The 23,379-nt window shown below is 53.3% G+C and overlaps 1 protein-coding gene and 1 long non-coding RNA gene across 4 annotated transcripts; one reads left to right on the forward strand and one right to left on the reverse strand.

The window, feature by feature from the left end:
* The first annotated feature begins 2,476 nt into the window (after window positions 1-2,476).
* LOC121493844 (arginyl aminopeptidase) lies at window positions 2,477-21,558 on the forward strand. 3 transcript variants are annotated; one of them, XM_041760173.1, is made up of 11 exons: window positions 2,477-2,495; window positions 7,271-7,411; window positions 7,722-7,870; window positions 12,942-13,058; window positions 13,708-13,943; window positions 16,478-16,591; window positions 17,503-17,615; window positions 17,791-17,899; window positions 18,972-19,196; window positions 19,982-20,124; window positions 20,873-21,558. In XM_041760173.1, the coding sequence occupies exons 3-11, from the start codon at window positions 7,746-7,748 to the stop codon at window positions 21,029-21,031; spliced, it is 1,341 nt and encodes a 446-aa protein (XP_041616107.1). In that variant the 5' UTR covers window positions 2,477-2,495; window positions 7,271-7,411; window positions 7,722-7,745; the 3' UTR covers window positions 21,032-21,558. The 3 variants fall into 3 exon arrangements, with proteins under 3 accessions (XP_041616107.1, XP_041616100.1, XP_041616092.1); XM_041760166.1 differs by lacking the exon at window positions 2,477-2,495 and adding an exon at window positions 2,955-3,444; XM_041760158.1 differs by lacking the exon at window positions 2,477-2,495 and adding an exon at window positions 2,956-3,480.
* LOC121493866 lies at window positions 5,250-7,259 on the reverse strand. Its single transcript, XR_005988577.1, has 3 exons — window positions 6,117-7,259; window positions 5,873-5,974; window positions 5,250-5,307 (listed from the first exon to the last, which is right to left on the reverse strand). It is a non-coding gene; the product is annotated as an uncharacterized LOC121493866 (long non-coding RNA).
* Window positions 21,559-23,379: the final 1,821 nt, after the last annotated feature.

Consider the following 23,379-nt stretch of genomic DNA (forward strand, 5'->3'; position numbering starts at 1 on the left):
GTAATTGTCTTAAATGTGTTTAAAAACTGTGTGTTTTCTCTGATTGTTAGGTGCAAGGTTGGTATGTGTTGATCAGGTCAAGATCATGACATTTCTGTACAGATCTTTTATGTCTGTATAACTTTTGTCTGAGTGCTAATTACTGAGATAGATATGTGAGGCCTCTCTGTTGGTGAGTTTGTCCATTTTCCCTTGTAATTCTATTAATTTTATTTATTTTGAGGCTATATTATTAGGTACATTCCCCCAATTTGAGAGCTAGAACACTGAGAGGTAATTTGCTTCTAGGTATTTATGTGTTCTTCCCCATCCTAGGCTGCTGCCTTCCCCAACTGGGGTAACTACTGTCCTGTCCTGGTCTTATTATTTTTTCCTAATTTTTTTTAATATTCCATATTTTCCCTATTTGTTGTTTTGTGAGTTGCATTCAAATTATATTCTTTAGGTGGTTTCCTTTAAAATCTTAATACACATACTTAAGAAAACCCCATATTTATCTCTAAATCTACTCTCCTCCTTATAATACAAGCAGCTTGGAATGGTTTAACTCCAGCCACTGCTTCTCTTCTTATGTTCTTTTTGGCTAATATACTTGTTTCACTCTGATTCCCTCATGTAAACATTATTAATATATTATTATAATTGTTTTATACAATGTTTGTTTAAACTTACCCACTTTTTTTTTTTTTTTTTGCCTATGCTTTCTGTATCTCATTCCTTCCTTGTGTGAACATTTTCCTTCTTCAGGTAATTCCTTTAGTCAACAATTCTCAGTTGACAGTTGTTTTTTTCTCAGTACTTTGAACATAATACCTCTGGCTTCCATTGTTGTTAATGACAGCTCTGCTGTTAGTCCAATTTCCAATCATCATTCTTTTATAAGTAATCTGTCTTTTTCTCTGGTTGTTCTTAAGATTTCCTTTATGTCTTAGACTTCCTCAATTTTACTAAAACATGTCTATATGTAGATTATTTTTTTTTTTGGAATTGGTTTTGACCTTTAAACCTATAAAACTACGTTTTTCATTAATTCTAGAAGATTTTAAGCTATTACTTTGAAATATGCAAGCTGTGTTGCATTCTAAACATTAAAAAGTAAGTAAATCAATAATGAAAGCAGTTTGGGGGAGAGGTGGGTTGTGTCTACAGTGTCTTTCTACAGAGTAGAAGGCCTTTCTGAATCTGCTGTGAGTTGTTGCAGATACCATCTAGAGGTAAACCAGAAACCGGGAGCCATGCAGGGAAGCAGAAATGGGAACAGTGGGAATACACTGAGGAAGAAATTAAGGCTAAAAGAAGAAACCTAACTCCATAAATATTTTCTCCCACAGTTTCTTGCTCCAGCAATATTTAACTGGAAAGATCAGGCTATGTGTTTCTCCCTTGTGGTCCACAGCATATTGTTCTTCTCAGAGAATAGCACAGCACATGGAATTGTCATGATGTGGTTTTGTTTTTTGTTTTTTGTTTTTTGTCTGTAAGTCAAAATATGAGCTAGACTGTGAACACCACCAGCAGAGAGACTGTGCCAGATTTGTTAAAACTGTATCCCCAACACCCAACCTAGTGGCTGGTGTATAGTTGATGCTCAACTAAAAACACATTGCATCAGGGAATGAATAATTTGGAGGCAGTTGTATTGGAAGTCTGTTACCAACTACTGTGCTCAATGCCGCAGAAAAGTTGCTTTTTCAAAAAAAAACTTGGATTTCACTAATAAGTTAAAAGATTTTTTTCACTAATAAGTTAAAACACTGACCTTATATGGAATTTAAAAAAAACTACCATAGCATTTCATAAAACAAAATTTTAACACTATAATAGTAGGTAACACATGATAGGATTCTATTACCTTTTATGAAAAACTTCCCATGTTGTCTTTTTAAAAATCTAATTTCCCACCTGATCAGTGAAAATATCATTGACTAGCTCCTTATTCACAGAAGGGCTATTGCAACCCTATTCATACAGAAAAGATACAAAATATAAGGCAAAGGTACCCCTAGCTCAATATGCTTTACAATACAATAGGGGAAATAAAACTCGCAGGACGGACAGCCAAGCGTCACGCCGTAATGTGCGGGTTCACCATTCCTTGGCAGAAGAAGGAAAGGTAAGTGTGCTTGGAGCTGCTGGGGATGAACCTTGATCTGCTGTGGGATTGAGAACCCACAATTAACTCCTGAGCTATTACTCCTATCTTCCAGGTGCAGAAGGGCTTGGAGAGGTTCACCTTTGTCGGGGGTGATTGGCCCAAGGTGTCACACGGCCCTAATGGTCGGTCCAGCGCGGAGTGTGAGATCTCAAACTCCGACTCTTCCAACCCGGGGCTCCATCCACGCACGCACGTCCTGCTCCCTTCCTGGAAGATCGGGAACCGAAACGTCCGCAGAGAAAGGTGTGCTGCTTGGGACGACGGCAACAGCGCAGTAGGATGAGCCTGGACAACTGTGGGCCGGACTATCCCTCTGTACCTTTCTGCCCACGGTGCTCAGGTACCCGGGACAGGCTGGAAGTTGGGGACTTGGAGAGCAAGGGCGGGGCGGGGCGTTAGGTCAGATCTCGGGGTTTGGAGAGGGGCGTGACCCAGCCCGGCCTCCCTGGGGGCGGGGCCTGCGCGCTCGGGGGCGGAGCATGAGGGGCGGGGGCCGCGCGATGTGGGCGGGGCCTACGCGCTCGGGGCGGGGCCTGGGACGGGGCCTGCGCGCTCGGGGGCGGAGCATGAGGGGCGGGGCCGCGCGATGGGGGCGGGGCCTGGGGGGCCTGCGCGCTCGGGGCGGGGTCTGGGGCGGGGCCTGGGGCCTGCGCGCTCGGGGCGGGGCCTGAGGGGCGGGGCCTGCGCGCTCGGGGCGGGGTCGGGGTCGGGGCCTGGGGGGCCTGCGCGCTCGGGGCGGGGTCTGGGGCGGGGCCTGCGCGCTCGGGGCGGGGCCTGGGGCGGGGCCTGGGGGCCTGCGCGCTCGGGGCGGGGCGTCCCCGGGGCGGTCGGAGGCGCGGGGCGGCTTCCCGGCGGCGGCTCAACGGCGCGGCGGGACCATGGCGAGCGACGCGGGTCCGAGCGGCTCCTCGGCGGCCCCGCGGCCGCTGCACTCGGCGCAGGCGGTGGACGTGGCCTCGGCCTCCAACTTCCGGGCTTTCGAGATGCTGCACTTGCACCTGGACCTGCGGGCCGAGTTCGGGCCTCCGGGCCCGGGCCCCGGGAGCAGGGCCCTGAGCGGCACGGCCGTCCTGGACCTGCGCGGCCTGCTGCCCCAGGGCGCCACCGAGCTGCGGCTCGACGCGCACCCGTGCCTGGAGGTGACGGCGGCCACGCTGCGGCGGCCGCGGCCCGGCCCGGGGGAGCCGCCCGCCGAGCCCGCGCCCTTCCACGCGCAGCCCTTCGCGCACTACGGCCAGGCCCTGTGCGTGGCCCTGCCGCGGCCCTGCCCGCCCGGCGAGCGCTTCCAGGTCCTGCTCACCTACCGCGTCGGGGAGGGACCCGGGGTGAGTGCGCCGCGGCCCGGCCCCGGGGGGAGGCCGAGGGCGATGCCGGCTCCGGGGCGCCCCCCCCCCCGCCCTGCCTCCCTCGGGCCGCGGCCGCCTGCAGCTGCCCGCTCCGTGCCTCGCCCGTCCCCGCCGCTCCTCCCCTGGGCTCCGGCCGCCCGTCCGCGCTGCTCCCCCGGCCGCCTGCCGCCCCCTCCCGCAGACGCCCCTGCCGGAGAACCGGCTGCCCCCACAGCGACCTGGACGCCTCCCTGAGCTCTGGGCCGAGGTCCCTGGGAGCTGCTGTAGATCTTGCCGTGCGGCAGCCCTGGACCGGCCGGCTCAGGAGCCCCGGGCGCCGGTCGGCCCTTTGTCCTGCGCGCCCCGTGCCCGGGCTGGATAACCCGAACCGCAGACGGTGCTTGGCTTTTCTTCTGCAAAGTCCTAGGCTTGTGTAAGGGAAGAATTTGAGTAAAAACGGGAACTACAACTAGGCTGTACTAGCTTTGGCATAACTTGGCCCTGCTGTTGCTCTTGACTGACTCAAATACTGACGGACTCGTAGATATGACATTTCCGGGGTGGGGGCAGATATGGGAAGTGAAAGGATGGGTGGTTATCTGGCTTGCGTTTGTAAGAGGTGGACGCTCCTTCCCAGAGGGTCCTGAGGCTGCGGTTGCTTTCTCAGGGAGGATGGGTTACAAGTGTCCCCGGGAGGCTCCCTGCCTGCGACCGAAGTCTACTTATCTGGCCAGCAGTTCCTCTCGCTTAGAGCTGGCTCAAAGGGCAGTTCTGTTTCCATCTGTAACTACTCGGGAAATAAATGAACCCGTGATAGAGCTTGTTTAAAAAACAAGTCCAAAGCAATTCCAATTAACCTCTAAGGCTCCAAAGAAAAAAAAAACCCAGTGCCCCCTAAGGATAACATAACATCAGTAAATGCATTTGGTTGCCCTGTTATGTTCTAGTTTCTGGCTTGGGGTGGGAACGAGGAATTAAACAGGAAAGCTGGAAAAATAAAGCCCTCTCTGAAAGTGGCACCTCATGTTAGAGTGAGTACTAAATGGCTTTCATCAGAGCCCTAACAGCGGAGATTCCCACTTTGCACTACATTCAAGGCACTTGTATGTACTCCTTCTTCTCATGGCCACCATCCTAAGTGAGAGCTCTCCCCGTAATCACTGTAGGTAACAGCCACACCCTGACTTTAGACTCTTTTTTACATAGTGGAAGTACTTGTACTACCAGCCTCCTTCATTCTCTCCCCTGTCATTATAAACAAACAACAAAAAAACCTCAACTAAAGATGATGATGAAGGACTTACGGTATGGCAGAGAGGATGACCAGGGTTTATTAAAATGTGCCAGGTACTAGTCTATATGCTTGACAGAAGTTAAATGAGTTATCTTTGTCTAAGTGCCTGAAACAGTGCCCGGCACCTAGTGAATACTGTGTTAGCTCTTATTGTCAACTCATTAAAGTTCTTTCATTAATATAATTAAAAACAGTTTAGGAATGCCTGAGTGGCTCAATCAGTTAAGTGGCCCAATTCTTTTTTTTTTTTTTTTTAATTTATGATAGTCACAGAGAGAGAGAGAGAGAGAGAGAGGCAGAGACACAGGCAGAGGGAGAAGCAGGCTCCATGCACCGAGAGCCCGACGTGGGATTCGATCCCGGGTCTCCAGGATCACGCCCTGGGCCAAAGGCAGGCGCCAAACCAATGAGCCACCCAGGGATCCCAAGTGGCCCAATTCTTGATTTCAGCTTGAGGCATGATCTCAGGGTTGTGAGATTGAGCCCTGTGGTGCCCTGGCTCTCCATGCTGGGTGTGGAGCCTGCTTGAGATTCTGTCCAAAAAGATTAAAAACCATTAGATTAACAAGAAAAGTGAGCAGATAGTACAGTTTCCATATACCCTTCCACACAGTTTACTCTATTAGCATTTTGCAAGTCTGGTACATCTGTGACAATTAATGAACCAATACTGATACAGTGTTATTAACTAAAGCTCAGAGCTTTTTTTTTTCTTCTTCAGATTTTCTTAGTTTTCACTTAATACTTTCTCTGTTTCAGGATCGCATCCAGAATACCATAGTATCTTTAGCTCTCATGTATCCTTAGGCTCCCCTTGGCTATGAAAATTTCTCAGACTTTCCGTGTTTTTGATGACCCTGAGAGTTTTGAGTATTGGTCTGATGTATTGTAGGATGCCTCTCTGTTGGAATTTGTCTTTCCCATGAGAATAACAGGGGTTATTAAAAAATAAAAAATAAAATTTATTTTTTTACAGCAATTTTAGGTTCGCAGCAAAATTTCATGGAATGTCACAAACGTACAGTGCTGTCTTCACATCATATTGAGAATACATAGTATCAACATAATTTGTGACTGGTTGATGGTGACCTCACTCACCTGGCTGAGACACTGCTGTTTCTGCACTGTGACATTTCTTTCTCCTCCTTTCCATCTCTGTTATACTCTTTGGAAGGAGACTCATTGATGTTTTCACACACACTACAAAAGAAACTCAAGCAAATAAAAAGCCAGCATCTCCATGTGCTGTCCTTATGCCTCTTAAAAGCAGGTCTCAAATACCCGTGTTCAAAGCCTTTCCACCTGCCGAGCCATGCCCCCCACCTCTGTACCTGAAACCTACCTCCAGTTCCCAGAGACCTGCCCGTCCGTGCCTTTCTTCATGTTGCTGTCCACCGCCTTAAGAATGTTTTCTCCCTTCCAACCATCTCAGTCCTACTCGTCTTTAAACCAGAAAGTTTCGCTTCCCGTATGAATGGTTGCCAGAGTTATGTAATCGGTTTCTAAATTCTAAGTGGCTTTTGGTGCTGACATATCCAGCAAACCCTCCCCTCCTCCAGTTGTAAGTGAACTTTTGTAAGTGAACTATGTTGTAAGTGAACTTTTTGCTGTAGGCAAAAATTGGGTTTGTGATAATCACTCAGATTTGCTCTTTGTTAAAGGCTAACAGGAAACAAATTAAGAAGTATATACTTCTTAGCCGTGGCACCTGGCTGGCTCAGGTGGTAGAATGTGCAACTCTTGATCTCGGGCTTGTAAGTTTGAGCCCCACATTGGGTGCAGAGATTACTTAAAAGTAAAATCTTTAAAAGAAAAAAATAATTGTATATAGCCAATGCCTATAGTGTACATCTATTCTGAAAGGGTAAGTGTCAGGAATGGAGAACATGTATTCATCACAGACTCCTCCCACTTCATTTCTGCATTTCTATGCCTTTTATCACAAGTTCAAATACAGCTGCTTCCTCATTGGTTTTTTGTTTGTTTGTTTTAAGATTTTATTTATTTATTCATGAGAGACCCAGAGAGAGACAGAGACGCGGGTAGAGGGAGAAGCAGGCTCCCTGCGGGGAGCCCGATGTGGGACTCGATCCTGGGACCCTGGGTCACGACCTGAGCCGAAGGCAGACGCTCAACCCTGAGCCAGGTGTCCCTGTTTGTTTTTTAACGAGAAACTATTACAGTGTGAGGGACTCAGAGGAGGAAGATAGGATGCCAGGGTCAGAGGCCATGTCTGGAACTCTTGAGATACCCAATGGGATGTGAGAAACAGACCCTTTGTAGTGTTTCTACCATGTGAAGTGGACGCCATACCTTGGCATGGATTCTAGGGTGGATTAAATACACAGTAGGAGAGAACTTCCCAGTCAGGGCTAAACTGCTGGCAGGATTGTAAGGATTACCTAAAATTCTCCCAGGCCAGCCAGCTCCTTTTCTCTGGCTGGACTGAGCTCATGTAGGGGGTGTCAGTTTTGAAATGTTCTTTTATTCTCTTAGGTTTGCTGGTTGGCTCCTGAGCAGACAGCAGGAAAGGAGAAGCCTTTTGTCTATACCCAGGGTCAGGCTGTCTTAAACCGGGCCTTCTTCCCTTGCTTCGACACTCCTGCAGTGAAATGCAGATATTCTGCTCTTGTTGAGGTAAGGGGGCTAAAGTTAAGTGCACCTGCTCTTGGGATTGAAAATATAATTTCAGATCTATCTGATTACCTTTCAGCTGTTAAATTGTTACATCCATCCAGTGGCACCTCTGCAAAATTCCCCCATGGACAGGAATTTTATTTGTGTTAAATGCCACCAGCTTAGCACAAGTTTAGTTTCTTGAACCTTTTTGTTCTCCAAAATGGGCTCCAGGTCATCGCTATCACTATGCAGGTTGTAAGCCATGCTGTTCTTTGAGCAAATCAGGAGACTCTCCAGGTAAAATCTCCTAAGCTTTCTCTCTTGTCAGGTCCCAGATGGCTTCACAGCTGTGATGAGTGCTAGCACCTGGGAGAAGAGAGGTCCTAATAAGTTCTTCTTCCAGATGTGTCAGCCCATCCCCTCCTATCTGATAGCTTTGGCCATCGGAGATCTGGTTTCGGCTGAAGTTGGACCCAGGTAGGAAACGAGACCCCCACAGGCAAGGTTGGACTGACCTTGAGGCCGGGAGGCCTCTGACCAATGGCCCAGCTGGGATGGTTCTTGGGACAGTCTTGCATCCTCTCTGAATGGACAGCCTCTCTGCAGCCCAGAGGCGTGTGGCATGTGTACAGAGGGAGGAAGTCTTCTCTTTCTGCCTTCCCTCCCTGCTCCCTCCCACTCTAATCCTGCTGTCTAGAATCAGGTCATCAGTCCTGCTACCAGTAGCTTCTGTCCTGGGCCACCTTGTGGGGTGCAGGTAGGCACCAAGCCAGAAGTTTTAGAAGACTGATCTTTATTAGTATCTTTTAGTTCTGAATTCCCTTCTAGCAATTGTATTTGCTTTTTAATCTTTGTACCAAACCTCCCCATTTTCTCTAGCACTTAATTCCTGGAAATATACAACTTTGATCTCATTGTTTGCCTCAGGAGAGGAAAGTGGGAGCTCCTTTTTTGTGTGCTCCAGATGAACAAACCTGAACCCGTGGTGGCAGAGATCCTCCGGGAAATCAGATGGGTTTGATGGTGATAAAGAAGGATTTTGTAAGGTTTCCTGTGAAAAGAAACTTGACCGGGAGTGTAGGTTTTTCCTGGCTCTCATATTATCTGCCAGTCCAGTGTAATCCTGATGTAAAACGATCAGAGGTTGGATAGTAAAGCTGTGGCGCATTTCCTGGCTCTGTTGCTATGACCTCTCAGCTCCTGGGGGTAATGGTATCCTTGACGGCATTGGTCACAAGCGTCAGACTTCATAGCTGGGCTCAGCAGCACTGCTCAGATCACGAATCCTAGTTCCTGGGTTTCAGAGCGAATGATAGGTGGGATGCCACTGGCATGTGTCCCCGCACACACAGTGCAAACAATACCAGTCCAGAAAGAGCAGGTGCTCTCTTGCCATGAAGGGCAGTCTTTCTGGCACATAGGGTAGTAGGTAAGCAAAGGAGTGTCAGCGTTGGCAGTTGACAGGAAAATAGATAAGGAAAGTCGTTTTAGAGAAGTTACTAAGGTTCTGTTAGTAAGAGTATGAGCTATTAATGAGGAATGAAAGAAAAATGTATTCCAAACACACCAGAGAATGCTGATTTTTTTTTTCTGAGCCGTCTGTAATAAAACGACAATATAATACATCAGTCCAGGTGATAGAATCCATTTAACTGGTGCTGATAACTTATTACTTCTCTTATCAGGCAGATGGTCCTTGCCTCTTGGAGCACAGCCTAGGGTCTAGCGAAGGCGAGTTAGATGAGAAGGTCATCCGGCAGACTTTGCCGCCAGTCCCAGTGGCTGTTACCACGGGAGGGAAGTCCTGGGCAGAAGAGTTGGTGGATATATCTCAGTCATATTTTACGTATAATCTCTTCAGGGTGGGGATGGGGGTGGAGGTTACTATTGTCTCCATTTCACAGATAAGCACGCTGAGGCTTCTGGTGGAATTGCTTGTGCAAAGTCACATCGTTAGCAGAACTGGAATTCCAGCCGAGGCATTTCTATTGCAAATCCCGTGCTTGTTACGACAGATACTGGTGATAAAATTCCAGCTGGACTGAGAGCATTCCAGTTTGTTTTGACAGAAATCTGTGTAGTGGAGGAGGTATCTTGGATGCCCCCTGTCTAGCCTGGCCTTCACCTACTAGTTGTAGCAAGCTGACATGGCCTGGGATAAAGGACTTTGCTAGTTGTGGTATCCAAGCTGATCACAAAGCAATTCCTTGAGGACTCTTACTCCTGTAACATGGTCTTTTCTCAGCCTGGTACGCTGTCACATCATCTTTGGTGACTTTTTTCTCCATCGGGATTACCTGTCCCAACGCCCAGGATCGAGGGTGGCTTCAGGTTTCCTCTCCCCCTGACTCAACCCCTTACAGTCACCAGTCACCGGCGCGCTCTGCAGCCTGGGGCCTAGCCGAGGGCATTCGCGTGAACTGTCTGTGGCAGCGATTTTAAACACCTTCCACTCATTCATTCTCTGACCTCACCCTCTTGACCTCCTGGCCCCCTGGTGGCCTCATTCCCACTACATCTGCTTTGCAAGCTCACTGAGGCCTTAATTCCTGCAAGCTGTGCATTTCCTCCTGGGCAGCCAGCGTCTCGTGGCCGGTCCATCTTTTCTCTGTGGCCCCAGGTGTGGGGTTGATCCTCCCCTCCCAACACCGGGGCCACCTTGCAAACTATGCTGCTGCTCTAACTTCCAGCCCCGGGGCCTACTGTCCCTCTTCTCTGCTTCTGTACCTGGGTGTCTGAGAGAAGGAGAAGTAATGCAGCTGTGCATACTGGTTCTACGACCCATTTCTGGTTTCTTGGTGAAAAGTTGGAATTAAAAGTCAAAATAGACATTCATGTGGTTTTCAAGAAAAGCAGAGCAAACGTAGTCTTCAACTATAGATAAGCTTCCAATATTGCTCACCAGTCCTTTTATTTATCTTTCTAGATGACTGTCCTCAAACGAAGACTTTCGTCTTCAATTTTCCAATTCAAACACCAGACCCTCACTCCAAGCAGATATCTTGTCTCCTACTTTAGTGAGAATATTTAATGCATCAGATATGGTTATGTCAGCTTCCTGTTTTTCATGTAAAAGTCATTTTCATCCTTCCCTTTTCCCCTCTGGACTCTGAAGAGGGGTCCATCCTATTTAAAGCCAGATCTCTGCATCTGAGCCGTCCTTGGTTCTGTGCCAAACAAAGCAAAAAGCAAACTCATTGACTCCACCTTCCCTCCTAGCACACTACCTTCCGCTCCCCTTCTTAGCCAGGTTTCTTAGAAGAGTAGCCTTTATGCTCACCCACCCCCCATGGACTACTTGGACCCGTGGAAATCCAGCACCTCTCCCCGTCGTGCCACAGAAACTCCTGTAGTGAGAGAGGCCACTGGCCCCACCACCTAAAGCACATGGCTCCTCAGTCCTTGCCTCGGCGTTCTGTGCTTTTTCTTCTGCCTCCGTTGACCCACCTCTGGCTCCCGTGACGCAATTCTGTCCCAGTTCCAGGACTGCCCGGTTCCTCCTCCTGGTCTCTGTTGTGGGCTCTTCTCTGCCCAGCCCGCCATGTGCTGGTGTCGCCCAAGACTCTGTTCTGGGCCCCTTCTCCTCTGCTACATACTTTTCTTGGGAATATGTACTTGCTTGTGTAATTTAAAGGTATCTTCTGGGTACTGCCACTCGAGTGATCTCTCAGGGCTCAATCTGATAATACCACTTATTGGTTTAAAATGCTCTTGCGGTGGGACACCTGGGGGGCTCAGCATTTGACCTTTGGCTCAGGTTGTGAGTTCTGGGATCAAGTCCTACATCGGGCTTCCTACAGGAGCTCTCTCTGCCTGTGTCTCTGCCTCTCTCTGTGTCTCTCATGAATAAATAAATAAAATCTTTAAAAAATATTTTTTAAAAATAAAAATAAATACAGTGCTCTCATGGCTCTGGAGGTCCAGCTGTGTCACGTGGCCTGTCGGCCCTTTGTGACTGGAGCTCTGAGAACCTCCCTCCCTGCCCTTCCCCTCCTCGCCCCATCCGCCGTCTGACGATGAGTGCTCCAGTGGCCCAGACTGTCAGTGGCTCCTCACCTGCACGTACCGTTTCCACTGCTAGGGTCTTGTGTCTGCTACTTGGGAAGCACCTGCCCTTTCTCCTCCTGCTAGAACAGTCCCTGAGCCTCTGCAGGGCCCAGGAGGAAGCCTTCCCTCTCCCCTGACCCGGAACCGTCTACTTTGCCATCTTCTTCTCCATCCAGTATGTCTGTGTAGGAGGACAGTGCTGTGGAACATCCAGAAGCTCTTGGCCAGGGCGGTCTTGGGCTACAGGACCCTTGAACTCTGAGGTCAGCTCATCCTTGAATTCAGTGAACAGCCTTGGGCTAATCACCTCCCTTCTCAGCCCAGACTTTCTGTGGGGCTGGATCTTGATTTTTACCCCCTTTCCACCATGTTTCCCCTTCTTCCCCCGCCCTTTTTTTTTGAATATTTATTTATTTTGAGAGAGAGAGAGAGAGAGCACAAATGGGAGGGGCAGAGGGAGAGAGAGAACCTCAAGCAGACTCCTTGCAGAGCCTGACATAAGGCTTGATCTCATGATCTGAGCTGAAACCAAGAGTTGGTTGCTTACCCACTGAGCCACCCAGGCGCCCCTCCCCTTCTTTTTATTTCGCAAATTTCATACAGATAATTGAGAAAGCAATGCATTGAACGCCTGCATGCTCATCCATTTTGCCATATTAGTTTCATTTATTAATATCAGTTTTTTGGTGTGGATGCGTTTTTGGTTTTGCTTGGCCATTTAGAAGCAAGCCAGTCAGGATGCCGCTCCTAAAAATAAAGACACCTCTCTTAGAAGCACAATTGCCACTGCCATTCCCAGATAGTCACACTTTTTTTTTTTTTTAAGATTTTTATTTTATTTACTCATGAGAGATACGGAGCAAGAGAGAGAGAGAGGCAGAGACACAGGCAGAGGGAGAAGCAGGATCCATGCAGGGAGCCCGACGTGGGACTCGATCCCGGGTCTCCAGGATCACGCCGCGGGCTGCAGGTGGCGCTAAACTGCTGCACCCCCGGGGCTGCCCGATAGTCACACTTTTCTATTAATGTTAGTGTGGGGTTACCCCTGGAGTTGCTTTCACTTCCCCGGGTTGTGAGAATCACCACGGGGAGGAGGAAACCAGCTTTCACCGTGTGAGCCGCTGTATGAAGGGCTTTTATATGCTGTCTTCTTTCCTCTTTCCCGCTCGCTTCACAGATGGGCACACTGAAGCTCAGAGAGGTCAGTGACTTACAAGGTCACATTTGGTGTTGGAGACAGAAAATTATGGCGCCGTGAGTTTGAGCCTGTTGCACACGGGAGGCAGTTCCTCCTTGTCGCTGTGTTGGGTTCTTATTTATCAGGTGTCGCGCGCAGTCTCTCGGGCCCGTGCAGGGGATCCGACCTTGCACCTCCTGCCTCTGTGGCTGGCCACAGTGTCACATTCATTTGGCTCAGATATGCAACTGCCAGGTTTCTGCGGGTGCTTTCAGGGTCGAGTCTCCAAGCACCATCCTGCTCCTTCTGTGTTCTTGTCTTTAGGAGCCGGGTGTGGGCTGAGCCCTGCCTGATTGACGCTGCCAAGGAGGAGTACAACGGAGTGATAGAAGAATTTCTGGCAACAGGAGAAAAACTCTTTGGACCCTACGTCTGGGGAAGGTGTGGTATCACGTCGATCCCAATGTCTTTTGTTAACCCGAGTCCCTGGTTTCCCCCTGCCTTCCTTCTGGTGCTGCTGCTTCTCCTGTCTCCTAGAGCAGAGCCAGCCCCCAATCCCAGAAGTAAAGGAGAGGAGGACGAGCAAGAGGGAGGGATAAGCCAGGCCTCATTCACTGTTGCTGAGCAGGGCATCCCGAGAGGGAGGGTTATTGAAGTGCCTTCCAGCTGCTGAGTGTGGAGTCCGGGAAACGCTGTCAGGGGACCTTTGTGACTTGGTTGCTAGAAGCAGCCACACACTCCCGTTTTCTCCTTTGACATCTTCAGACTTTAGCCGCCTCAGATACAAGGCTGTTAGAAAAAAAAAAAAAGGCTGTTAGATCTTTGTGACCCCACCTGAGCCATCGTGAACTAATTGACCGAGCCGATGGTACGGCCATACCCTGCTTGGAAGGAGAACAGGGAGGTTTCAGAGACTGGCCTGGCCTTCGAGAAAGCAAAACCTGGGGAATGGGAGGTCCCAGCGAGCTGGCTGGACGGCGGAGGACGCTGGGTGTCATTTCAGTGCTGGCCCCAGGGTTACGTCTCCCAGGACCGAGAGTCCTGCCTGGGGAAGTGAGGCAGGGTCTGTGACCTCCCACTCTCTCGGCAGATATGACCTGCTCTTCATGCCGCCATCCTTTCCATTTGGAGGAATGGAGAACCCTTGTCTGACCTTTGTCACCCCCTGCCTGCTAGCAGGGGACCGCTCCTTGGCCGATGTCATCATCCACGAGATCTCCCACAGTTGGTTTGGGAACCTGGTCACCAATGCCAACTGGGGTGAATTCTGGCTCAATGAAGGTTTCACCATGTATGCTCAGAGGAGGATCTCCACTGTCCTCTTTGGTAAGCCAGCGCCCAGGTGCCCGTCCTTTGCCTAGGACCCTGCTCTGCCTGCTTCCACCTGTGAGGCTGGTGTGATCTCCTTCGGGGTTTCGGGACACAAGTGGGCGTGAAGGGAGGAATAGTAATGCGGAAAGCTCGAGGGAGAGGCCAGCAAGGGCCAACTCTAGACAGAAGTTCCTTCTAAGTAAAGCAGCCCCGTGGCGTTGCATGGCATGAAATCAGTAAGCACGGGAGTGGAGGGGGTGGTCTCAGGACCTCCGTGTTGGCTGAGTGAACCCTCGTCTAAGCTGAAGGCACGCTCCATGCTCTGCTCTCCCAACAGCCAGGCAACCCCTCCAGGAGAATTGCCCAGCGCTGTCCACCCAGATAGCTAGTTGGTTTTACAATGAATTGTACGATCATTATAATCATGACTTTCTTTTTTTTTTTTTTTTAATTTTTTATTTATTTATGATAGTCACAGAGAGAGCGAGAGAGAGGCAGAGACACAGGCAGAGGGAGAAGCGGGCTCCATGCACCGGGAGCCCGATGTGGGACTCGATCCCGGGTCTCCAGAATCGCGCCCCGGGCCAAAGGCAGGCGCCAAACCGCTGCGCCACCCAGGGATCCCCTAATCATGACTTTCTATTGAACACCTACATACCGGCTTTGTACAGGCACCTTATTAAAAATAACATCATTTAATGGTTTTACAATAGCCCTATGAAACAGATGTTATCTCCATTTTATGTATGAGTTCACTATGACTCGAAAAGTGCGAGAAATGTGCCCCAGCCACTTAGCAGGTGAGGCCAGAACCCCAAATTGAGCCCAGGTGTGCTTTTAAGATATTTTCTCAACATTGTCTCATTATGGAAAACCTGCTATATATCAGGTACTCTAAAAATATAACATTTATTGTTTTTATTATTTCTCACATCAAAATCTATTTTGAAATATATGGGAAAGCACGCACAATATGTTTACCTATAATCTCAGTGTTCGGAGAAAATCGGTGTATATCCTTTCAAACATTTTCCTGTGTGGGTGTATGAATCATCAGACCTTCCAACTGCCTTTTTTTTTTTTTTTTTTGACTTGATAAAGTTAAGCGTTTTCCCAGGTCATTAAATTTTCTTCCATTAAAAAAAAAAATTTCTTCTATAGCTACAGAGTATGTTTCTTAACTTACTTAGTTTCTGGTTATTAGGTTATTTTTGATTTTTCTTTTTCTTCTTTCTTTTGAGAAAGAGACTGTGTGTGAGCAGGGGGAAGGGCTGAGGGAGAGACATTCTCAAGCAGACTGTGCGAGGAGCCCATGGTGGGGCTCGGTCTCACGACCCTGAGATCATGACCTGAGCTGAAATCAGGAGTTGGACACTTAACCTGAGAGGCACCCAGGCGGCCCTGGTTTTTTTTTTTTTGTATGTTTTTTTAGGAGAGGGACACACAGAGGAAGACACAAGGATAACATTTCTTTTTATTTTTAAAAAAGATTTTATTTATTTACTCAGGAGAGTCACAGAGAGAGAGGAAGAGACACAGGCAGAGGGAGGAGCAGGCTCCATGCAGGGAGCCTGACATGGGACTCGATCCTGGGACCCCAGGGTCACACCCTGAGCCAAAGGCAGACGCTCAACCCCTGAGCCACCCAGGCGTCCCTGGGCGTCCCTAGGCGCCCCTGTTATTTTCTAATGAAAGAATATCTTGACAAATATTTTTTACATGTAAATGTTTATGTTTCAGGTGATCTCAATGGAGGTAAATTCCTAGGAATGTAATTTATGAGATCTGAACATTTTAAACACTTTTTAGCACACATTGCCCATTGCACCCCCCTCCCCTGAAAGTTTGTACAGATGTATGCTTTGATCCAGAGTATATGGAACAGGAGCCTGTTTGTGACTGTCCTACTCAGCCACTGAGGGTCCTGCAAGCAGATGTTGTGAGCCCACTGCGCAGATGAAGAAGTTGAGCCTAAGAGAGGTTGAGTAGCTCGCCCAGAGTCAGAGCACCTTGAGAGTGGCAGAGGTGGCTAGTTCGCAGCCTGGTCCCCTTCCCCTCCACCATTCCCTCTGTCATCCCTAGAGCCCGACGGACATGTAGAGACCCTTGGAAAAATTTTGGGTGACAGTTTCTCTTGTCTGATGGGAACAGCCAAGTGAAAAGAATCTGTTTTCATAGAAGATCAAATTACTATCTCTAAGAATTAAAATATTTTTATGGGGAAAGGGAACAGTCCCAGGAAAGGGTGTGAGTTTCCCTCATCCTTATGTATGGGTGAGACCAAGCGCCTGAGCTCACCGCGTCGTGTGTAGCCCAGAGCAGCAGGGAGCCAGGGGCTGAGTCAGGTTCTGGGTCACGGACCCCTGTGGGCCTGGGGTTCCCCGGGGGTGGGGGTGGGGGTGGGGGTGGTGGTGCTGGTGCCCTGAAGCTTCGGCGGCCAGTCGTTGACCTTGTGGCCACCAGGGGGCAGCACACCCTCTTTTGTCTGAAAAATCTGGCGCTTGGGCGTTCTTGAGGCCTAAGGGTTCCAAGGATTCTCTTTGCCCTAGGCTCTGCCTACACCTGCTTGGAAGCTGCCACGGGGCGGGCCCTGCTTCAGCAGCACATGGAGGTCACTGGCGAGGAACACCCACTCAACAAGCTCCGCGTGAAGATCGAACCAGGTCCAGGAGGCTCCTCTGACTGCCCCTCCCCGAGACCGAGCTTGGAGCCCCAAGTTACTTGAGCTCTGTGCTGAGCGGTGCACACCTTGAATGCCGTCCTGGGAAGGCGGAGCCCTCCAGAGCTCTTTTTAGCCATTTCCTGGCCTCTAGGCCAACTCAGCGGAAGCCACTCCAGCCAGACGGGAGTTCTTTCTGGTTTTGTGCAGTTCATAGTGACTTGACCATTGCTCTGCACTTGTACGGGCCCCTATCGTCTTACAGGGCTCTTTGCCATCCTTTTTCTATCAAATGAGACCTGTGGTTTTGTAGGTTGAGCATTTGCCTTCTTTTACAGAGGACGTGAGTGAGCACCCCACAAGTCAAGTGACTTGTCCAAGGTCATGTATTTTTATTTTGTGACATTTTTCTTTAGTTCCACGTATGACTAATCTAAAACCTTTCTGTGCAATTTAAGCTCACGTTCCTCGGTGCCAGTGACCATGAAAAAACTCCCTGTAGAGTGGTCATTAGTTTATTTTGGTCTAGAACATTCGTAGAAACAACCAGTCGTTCTGGGAGGGGAGGAGGTTCAGTGTAGCTGGTGACCAAGAGGGCTTGAAAAGGCACCAAGCCCTGTGCTCAGCCCGAGAGCCAGTGGAGCCCAGTGGAGCACAGCAATCCCGGGAATAAGGAAACCTGCCAGTTCCCCTGGAAGGCCGGTTCTTTGTCCTCGTATTAGGTCCGTAGTCAATGACCCCTTAAGATCAACTTTGAAGTGGCTTGAGAGGGGCCAAGATGGATCTGGAAACTTTCCTGGCCTTGCTGAACCCGAGGAAGCTGAAATCCGACCTCTTCCATGATTACTCCTAGAACCCGGAGCTGGAGAAGAACAGCCCAAGTGACAGGTTACAAGTGTCTGCTTTCTCTGCTAGGTGTCGACCCGGATGATACCTACAACGAGACCCCCTACGAGAAGGGCTTCTGCTTTGTGTCATACCTGGCCCACTTGGTGGGTGATCAGGATCGGTTTGACACTTTTCTCAAGGTATAGTCAACTCAGAGTCGAGGGGAGAAGGCGGAGGCGCAGAGAAGCCAGCTGGGCGAGAGTGCAGGGGTAGAGGCGGGCGAAGGGGCGAGGGGTCGGAGGAGAACCCGAGGAGCAGGGGGCCTGTGCTCCCCCTGGGATCCAGAATGCCTGAAAAGTACCTCCCTCCCTGCAGGCCTATGTTAATGAATTCAAATTCCAAAGTATCTTAGCTGAGGACTTTCTAGAATTCTACTTGGAATACTTCCCCGAGCTGAAGGAAAGGAGAGTGGATTCCATTCCAGGTGAGCCGGAGAGCTGGCCTGTGGGCTCCTGGGAGATAGTGGAGAAGGGGGTCTAATCTGCGTCTGGGAAGACGAGGGCGGGGCGGGAAGCGTTACATCAGCGTCCTGGTAAGTGGCAGTGAGCAGCTGCCCAGCCCGGGCCCCGGCCCCCGTCCACGGAGAGACTCTCTCGTGTCCTCCTGGCCTGGCTTTCTCCACTTTGTTCCTTCAGTGTCTCCCCTCTGTCCCCGTTCTCGCGGCCGCACACCCATGACCCAACCCCACTGCCCGGAGAGCTGCGGGCTGTGACCCGGGGCAGCGGTACTGGCCGGCCCACCTTGCCTGCGAGCATGGGCGGCCTCGCACGGCGTTCGAGGGACGGAAAATCCCGGGGGCCACCCTGCGCCCTGAGACAGACGGTGCCCTGGGACGGACGAGGCCGCTCAGGCTGGGCGCCCCGAGTCAGCCCGTCGTGGGGCTGGTGGCGCCGGCTTCCCCGACCGCTGGGACCGCTCGGCCCGGGGCACCCACTCCCTGCTGCCAGGCCTCCGCTTCAAGGTCGCGAGACTCCGTGGCTAGTGGCGGTTAATGATTACTGAGTGCTTGCTGGCCAGGCGTGAGCCCTCGCCCTGTGCTTGCTTGTTGCCTCGTCCCCCCACGGCCGCCCGCGACACGGGCCGCCTCGCCCCGCCTTGACCGGGCTCCAGATAAAACTGAGGCGCCAGAGGCCAGTACCGGGCCTGGGTGGCGGGGCTGGGCCCGGGCAGCCTCCCAGGGCCGGAGCCGCAGCCCCGCGCTCCTCCGCTGCTCTCAGGGAGCACGTGGGCGGGCCTGGCCGGGACAGCGGTCACGGCCTGGCTCCGGCGGTCCAGCGCCGACCGCGACTCGAAGCCACCGTGTGGGTAGAGAGAGGAGAGCTCCGATGACGCAGCGGGCCCTGGGGGTCGGTGTAAGCGGGACGCGGCGGGAGCAAGGTGACATCCAGTGTTAGGGAGTTTGGGGCCCGTAGACGCAGACGGGAGCTCGAGGGCCAGGCGCCCGCTGCCGGGGAGTTCCGACGGTCCCCGGTCCCTTCTCTCCTTCTGCCGAACAGGCCTTGAGTTTGATCGGTGGTTGAATAGCCCTGGCTGGCCCCCCTACCTCCCCGACCTCTCCCCCGGGGACTCCCTCATGAGGCCTGCCGAGGAGCTGGCCCAGCAGTGGGCGACCGAGGAGCTGGACATGGGGGCCATCGGAGCTGTGGCCATCTCCACCTGGAAGACCTACCAGCTGGTTTATTTCCTCGATAAGATCCTCCAGAGATCCCCTCTGCCTCCGGGTAAGGGAAAGGGGCAAATCCACGTAAGAAGGCCAGGGTTCCTCGTACACAGGGCTTGACATCAGGGGCGAGGGAGACTCAGGGAGGAGGCAAGGCTCGCCCTCGGGCACCTGCCGGGTGCTGGCGGGTGGATGCAAGCACCTGGCAGGGTGCGCCCCGGCTGACGTCAGCCATCCGCACGGGCGCCGTGGGGAATGGGATCCCAGAGCCCCGCGTGCACCCACGCCTCTGAGTCCTTGCGACCGCTCGGCGCCCGGGGGCTGTGATGTGAGCCCCGTGTGACGGGGTGACCTGGGGCACGAAGAGGCCACGAAGCCAACAGCCGGCGGGGCTGGGCCCCGGAAGCTCTCAGCCACTAACGCGTGTCGCTGCTCAGCAGAGATAACGTGCACCCAGGGGTCCAGGCGTGTTGTAAGGAGACAGTGGAAGCCAAGGCAGCATTCAGCAGCTCAGTGGTGGTGGGAGAAGACGGGGGCGCAGGAGACGTTAGGAGGATCCCTGTGCTTGAGGCCGGGAGGAGAGCGGGACGGGGACACGGGCTGATTACGTTGAGGGAAGTTTGGTGGAGGAGCCTTAGAAAAATGAAGGTGAGGTTGAGAGCCGGGCATTACCTTCCGGAGCAAGGTGAGCAGGACGGCGTAAGGTGGGCGCTTGGGAACCCCTCGACGTCGTTCCCCGTGCTTTCGGGGGGCCTTGGGCAGACACGTGCCTGTTGAGGGTGGAGTTAGGCCCCTGGCTCGTGGCTCTGGCGACGCCGCCAGTAAAAACCCATGTTCTTTTTTCAGGGAATGTGAAAAAACTGGCAGAGACCTACCCGAAGGTCTCAAACTCCCAGAACGCGGAGCTCCGGCTCCGATGGGGCCAGATCGTCCTTAAGAATGACCACCAGGAGGATTTCTGGAAGGTGAAGGAATTTCTCCAGAGCCAGGTGAGTGACCCCACCTCCTGCCCCCTTCAGGCACGCGGTGGGCCCCTCGCCTCCCCGGCCACAGTCCTGAGCGTAGAGCCTCACCGTCTGCCCCTCTGTGGACAGGGTGGGGGTGGGACGGGGTGGGGGGGGGAGGACCCTGCTCAGGGTGCCGGAGAAGGCGTTGCCATGGCGGGGAAGCCTACAGGGCTGGGGAGCTTTTCTGGGATCAGCTGGTGTGGCCTGAGGGGTCCGAGCTGGTCCAGCTAACACATGGGGAAGAAGGGTCGAGCCTCCTGTGACCCCCGTGTCACCCACCGCAGCCCGTGGGTCAGCCCCTGGCTTGGTGGCCACCCACCAACAGCCTTCCCAGCTGGGAGCCCCACTGTGCCAACCGTCCTCATGCTGGGTTGAGTGTAGACCCCCAGGGGCGCCTGGGTGGCTCGGTCGGTTAATCGCTGACTCTCGATCTCGGCTCAGGTCTGATCTTGGTCTTGAGCTCAGGCCCTGCGCTGGGCTCCGTGCTGGGGAGACCAGCTTAAAAAAAAGGGAGAAGAAGAAGAAGAAGGGGAGTGTAGATGCCCTGAGCTAGCAGGGGTCGGGGTGATACTGAGATCCACCCGCGGGGACCCTTGGCCCCCACGAAGACGCCAGCATAAGAGCCGCCTGTCTGGGACCCCTCGCTGAGAGCCTCCTCCCTTTGGCGCCTGCCGAGGCCCCGGGGCCCGCGGACTCGCCGAGCGGTGCTCAGGCCCCGCGTTTCTTGCAGGGGAAGCAGAAGTATACCCTCCCGCTGTACCGCGCCATGATGGGGGGCAGCCGGGAGGCCCAGGCCCTCGCCAGGGAGACCTTCGCGGCCACTGCCAAGCAGCTCCACAGCAACGTCGTCAACTACGTCCAGCAGATCGTGGCGCCCGCGGCCACGTAGAGGCTCGCGGCCCGGCCGCTGCGTCTCCAGGCTTTCCCACATTGCGGTTCTCCGGCCCACGTCCCCGTGTTTACTCCCCCGCGCGGAAGCCTGTTCCCTGGGCTTGGGTGTCGGTGGCGCTTGGCCTCTGCTCTGCTGGAAACTTCTCTGGACCAGCCGGTCCCGGTCCCGAGGGCAGAGAACCTGGCTCTGGTGAGGGCCCCGCCTTCTCCCTCCTCCCCACTCCCTGGAAGGAGCAGAGACGATTTTCTTATCCTACCCCTGTCCTCCCTGCCCTTCCCTCCTCTCCCCTGTCCTCCCTGCCCTTCCCTCCTCTCCCCTGCCCTCCACTCCCCTCCTCTCCCCTGCCCTCCCCTGCCCTCCACTCCCCTGCTGTCCCCTCCCCTGCCCTCCCTGCCCTCCCTTGCTCTCCCCTCTCCTGCTTTCACCTCTTCTCCCCTTTTATTTTCTTTTCTGATTCTTGAAATACTATGCAAGGGGCTATAGGTTTAATCTTTATTTTAATAAACATTTTTAAGTGACAAGTATCTAAGGTGGAGGTAACGTGTGAAATTTCTTGCTTCCACATGTGCCCTCTTCGGAGCAGATGTTGTGAGGTCGCGGGGAGGGGAGGGGCCGCAGAGGCTGACAGCACTTCCCTGTCTGGGGGGAGCTCGCAGGTGGAGGAGGTGGGGGTGGCGCACGCGCAGATGGAAGGATGGGGCGCAGGGCGGTGGGGGCCGTGCAAGGGAGCCCCATCCCACTTCCTATGAAGGAGCCCAGTTCCCTTCCTGCGGCACCACCCGTTCATCTCTTCCTTTGCTTGAAACATGTGTATTGTAGTGTCTTCCTCTGGCCTCCCCTTCCTTCCTGGGCCTCGCCTGCTTTTGATCCTGGATAAGTCATTTTGTGTTTTTAAATTTTTTTTATTTATCTGACAGAGCACAAGCAGGGGAGCCTCAGAGGGAGAGGGAGAGGGAGGGGCTGAGCGGGAGCGCGTGGGGCTGGATCCCAGGGCCTGGGGCCTGCCCTCCAGGTGCCCTGGGTGAGTATTTTAACTGTGAGTCTGTTGAGAGCTTGGCACCGAGTGCGGCGTCCTGGTCCCCACGGGCATCGCCGCGGCCGGCAGCCTGGGCTGGGCCGTGGATGAGGGGGGCTCACCAGACACTTATCTCTTCTTGAGTCTCCGCCTTGGCTGTGTCCTTGGCTTTGGAGGTCATCGGCTCGGGCCTCGGCCTCCGCCGCGCAGGGCTTGGGAGAGAGCACGAGCGCAGCCCCCGAAACAGGCTCCTTGAGGCTCCTCGCACGAGTTAGGGGACGGAGGCGGCGGGCCGGCGGGTCACGGCCTCGTCCTCAGCCCTGGCGCTCTGTGGCAGACCCTGCGAGGCTCCTTCGGGCCCTTCCGTCCACGTGCCGCCCGCAGGCCTCCCCGACTGCCCAGCGTGGTGTCGGGGGCGCCGTGACCGCCGCTCCTGGGCCCCACTAGCGTGGTGAGTCCTCGCGGTGCCCAGCACGGGGACCCCGCCTTGCGTTGCCGGCCCTGCTCTCCGCCTTCGGCCCCCCTAGTCCTGTGGGACGCGGCTGCCCTCGTAGAGGGTGGGGGCCGGGCTCTTGCCACCCCATACCCCCAGGACCAGGCCTCCCGGGGAGAGCGTGGGGGGCTGCGCCCCCGTCCTACTGCAGCTCCTCCCCACAACACCTCCCAGGCCCTGACCTCGAGCTGGAGTCCTTCCCACTTACCCATAACACCACCGCGCTGCCGGCTGCGGGGGCATCAACACCGGGAGATAAGGGCCGGCCTATAGGGCTTCCTTATCTCGGCCCGTCCCCAATGTGAAGCCCCGTGAAGGCAAACATCCTTCTCATCCCACCCTCGGGAGCCTTGGCCAGGTGTCCCCCAGGGCAGGGGAGCATGTGAGCCGTCCTGGGGCTAGAAGCCGGTTCGCCCACATTCCAGGGTGAGTGACTGGGTGGAGGGTGTGCCCGCCTCGGGCTCCTGGGGGAGGCCCCCTGAAGGGCTGGGGAAAATCCTACCGCCAGCCCCCGGGCTCTCCCGCCACCCGTGGCCAAGGGGAGGGGGCCCTGGAGCCCAAGCCCGACCTGGGGGCCCAGCAGTTGCAGGGACAAAGAGGAGAGGGTCCCAGGAGGCGGCCTTGTTAGTCACCTGGCGCTAGGGACAAGGGAGGGGTCAGCTCTGGAGGGGAGCCTCCGTGTGTGAGCGGCTACCTGGCCACCGAGCCTAAGCTTGGCCGCCCCGGCGCTAACGGGGGGCGTGGGAGGGGTACCCAGCTCCCACATCCCAGATGCCGAGAACTAGCCTGGAGGAGACCTTAGGGGCTATTGAGCGTGAACAACCGTGTTTTTACCCG

The sequence above is a fragment of the Vulpes lagopus genome, chromosome 1, assembly GCF_018345385.1.
Source record: "Vulpes lagopus strain Blue_001 chromosome 1, ASM1834538v1, whole genome shotgun sequence".
In the NCBI taxonomy this organism is placed as follows: Eukaryota; Metazoa; Chordata; class Mammalia; order Carnivora; family Canidae; genus Vulpes; species Vulpes lagopus.

Bases quoted from the DNA above. Each gene is read 5' to 3' on its own strand.
- LOC121493844 (XM_041760158.1), top strand. From the start codon at position 3,034: ATGGCGAGCGACGCGGGTCCGAGCGGCTCCTCGGCGGCCCCGCGGCCG. The intron at 7,412-7,721 runs GTAAGGGGGCTA...CTCTCTTGTCAG, and splicing joins GATATTCTGCTCTTGTTGAG to GTCCCAGATGGCTTCACAGC. The intron at 13,944-16,477 runs GTAAGCCAGCGC...TCTTTGCCCTAG, and splicing joins GATCTCCACTGTCCTCTTTG to GCTCTGCCTACACCTGCTTG.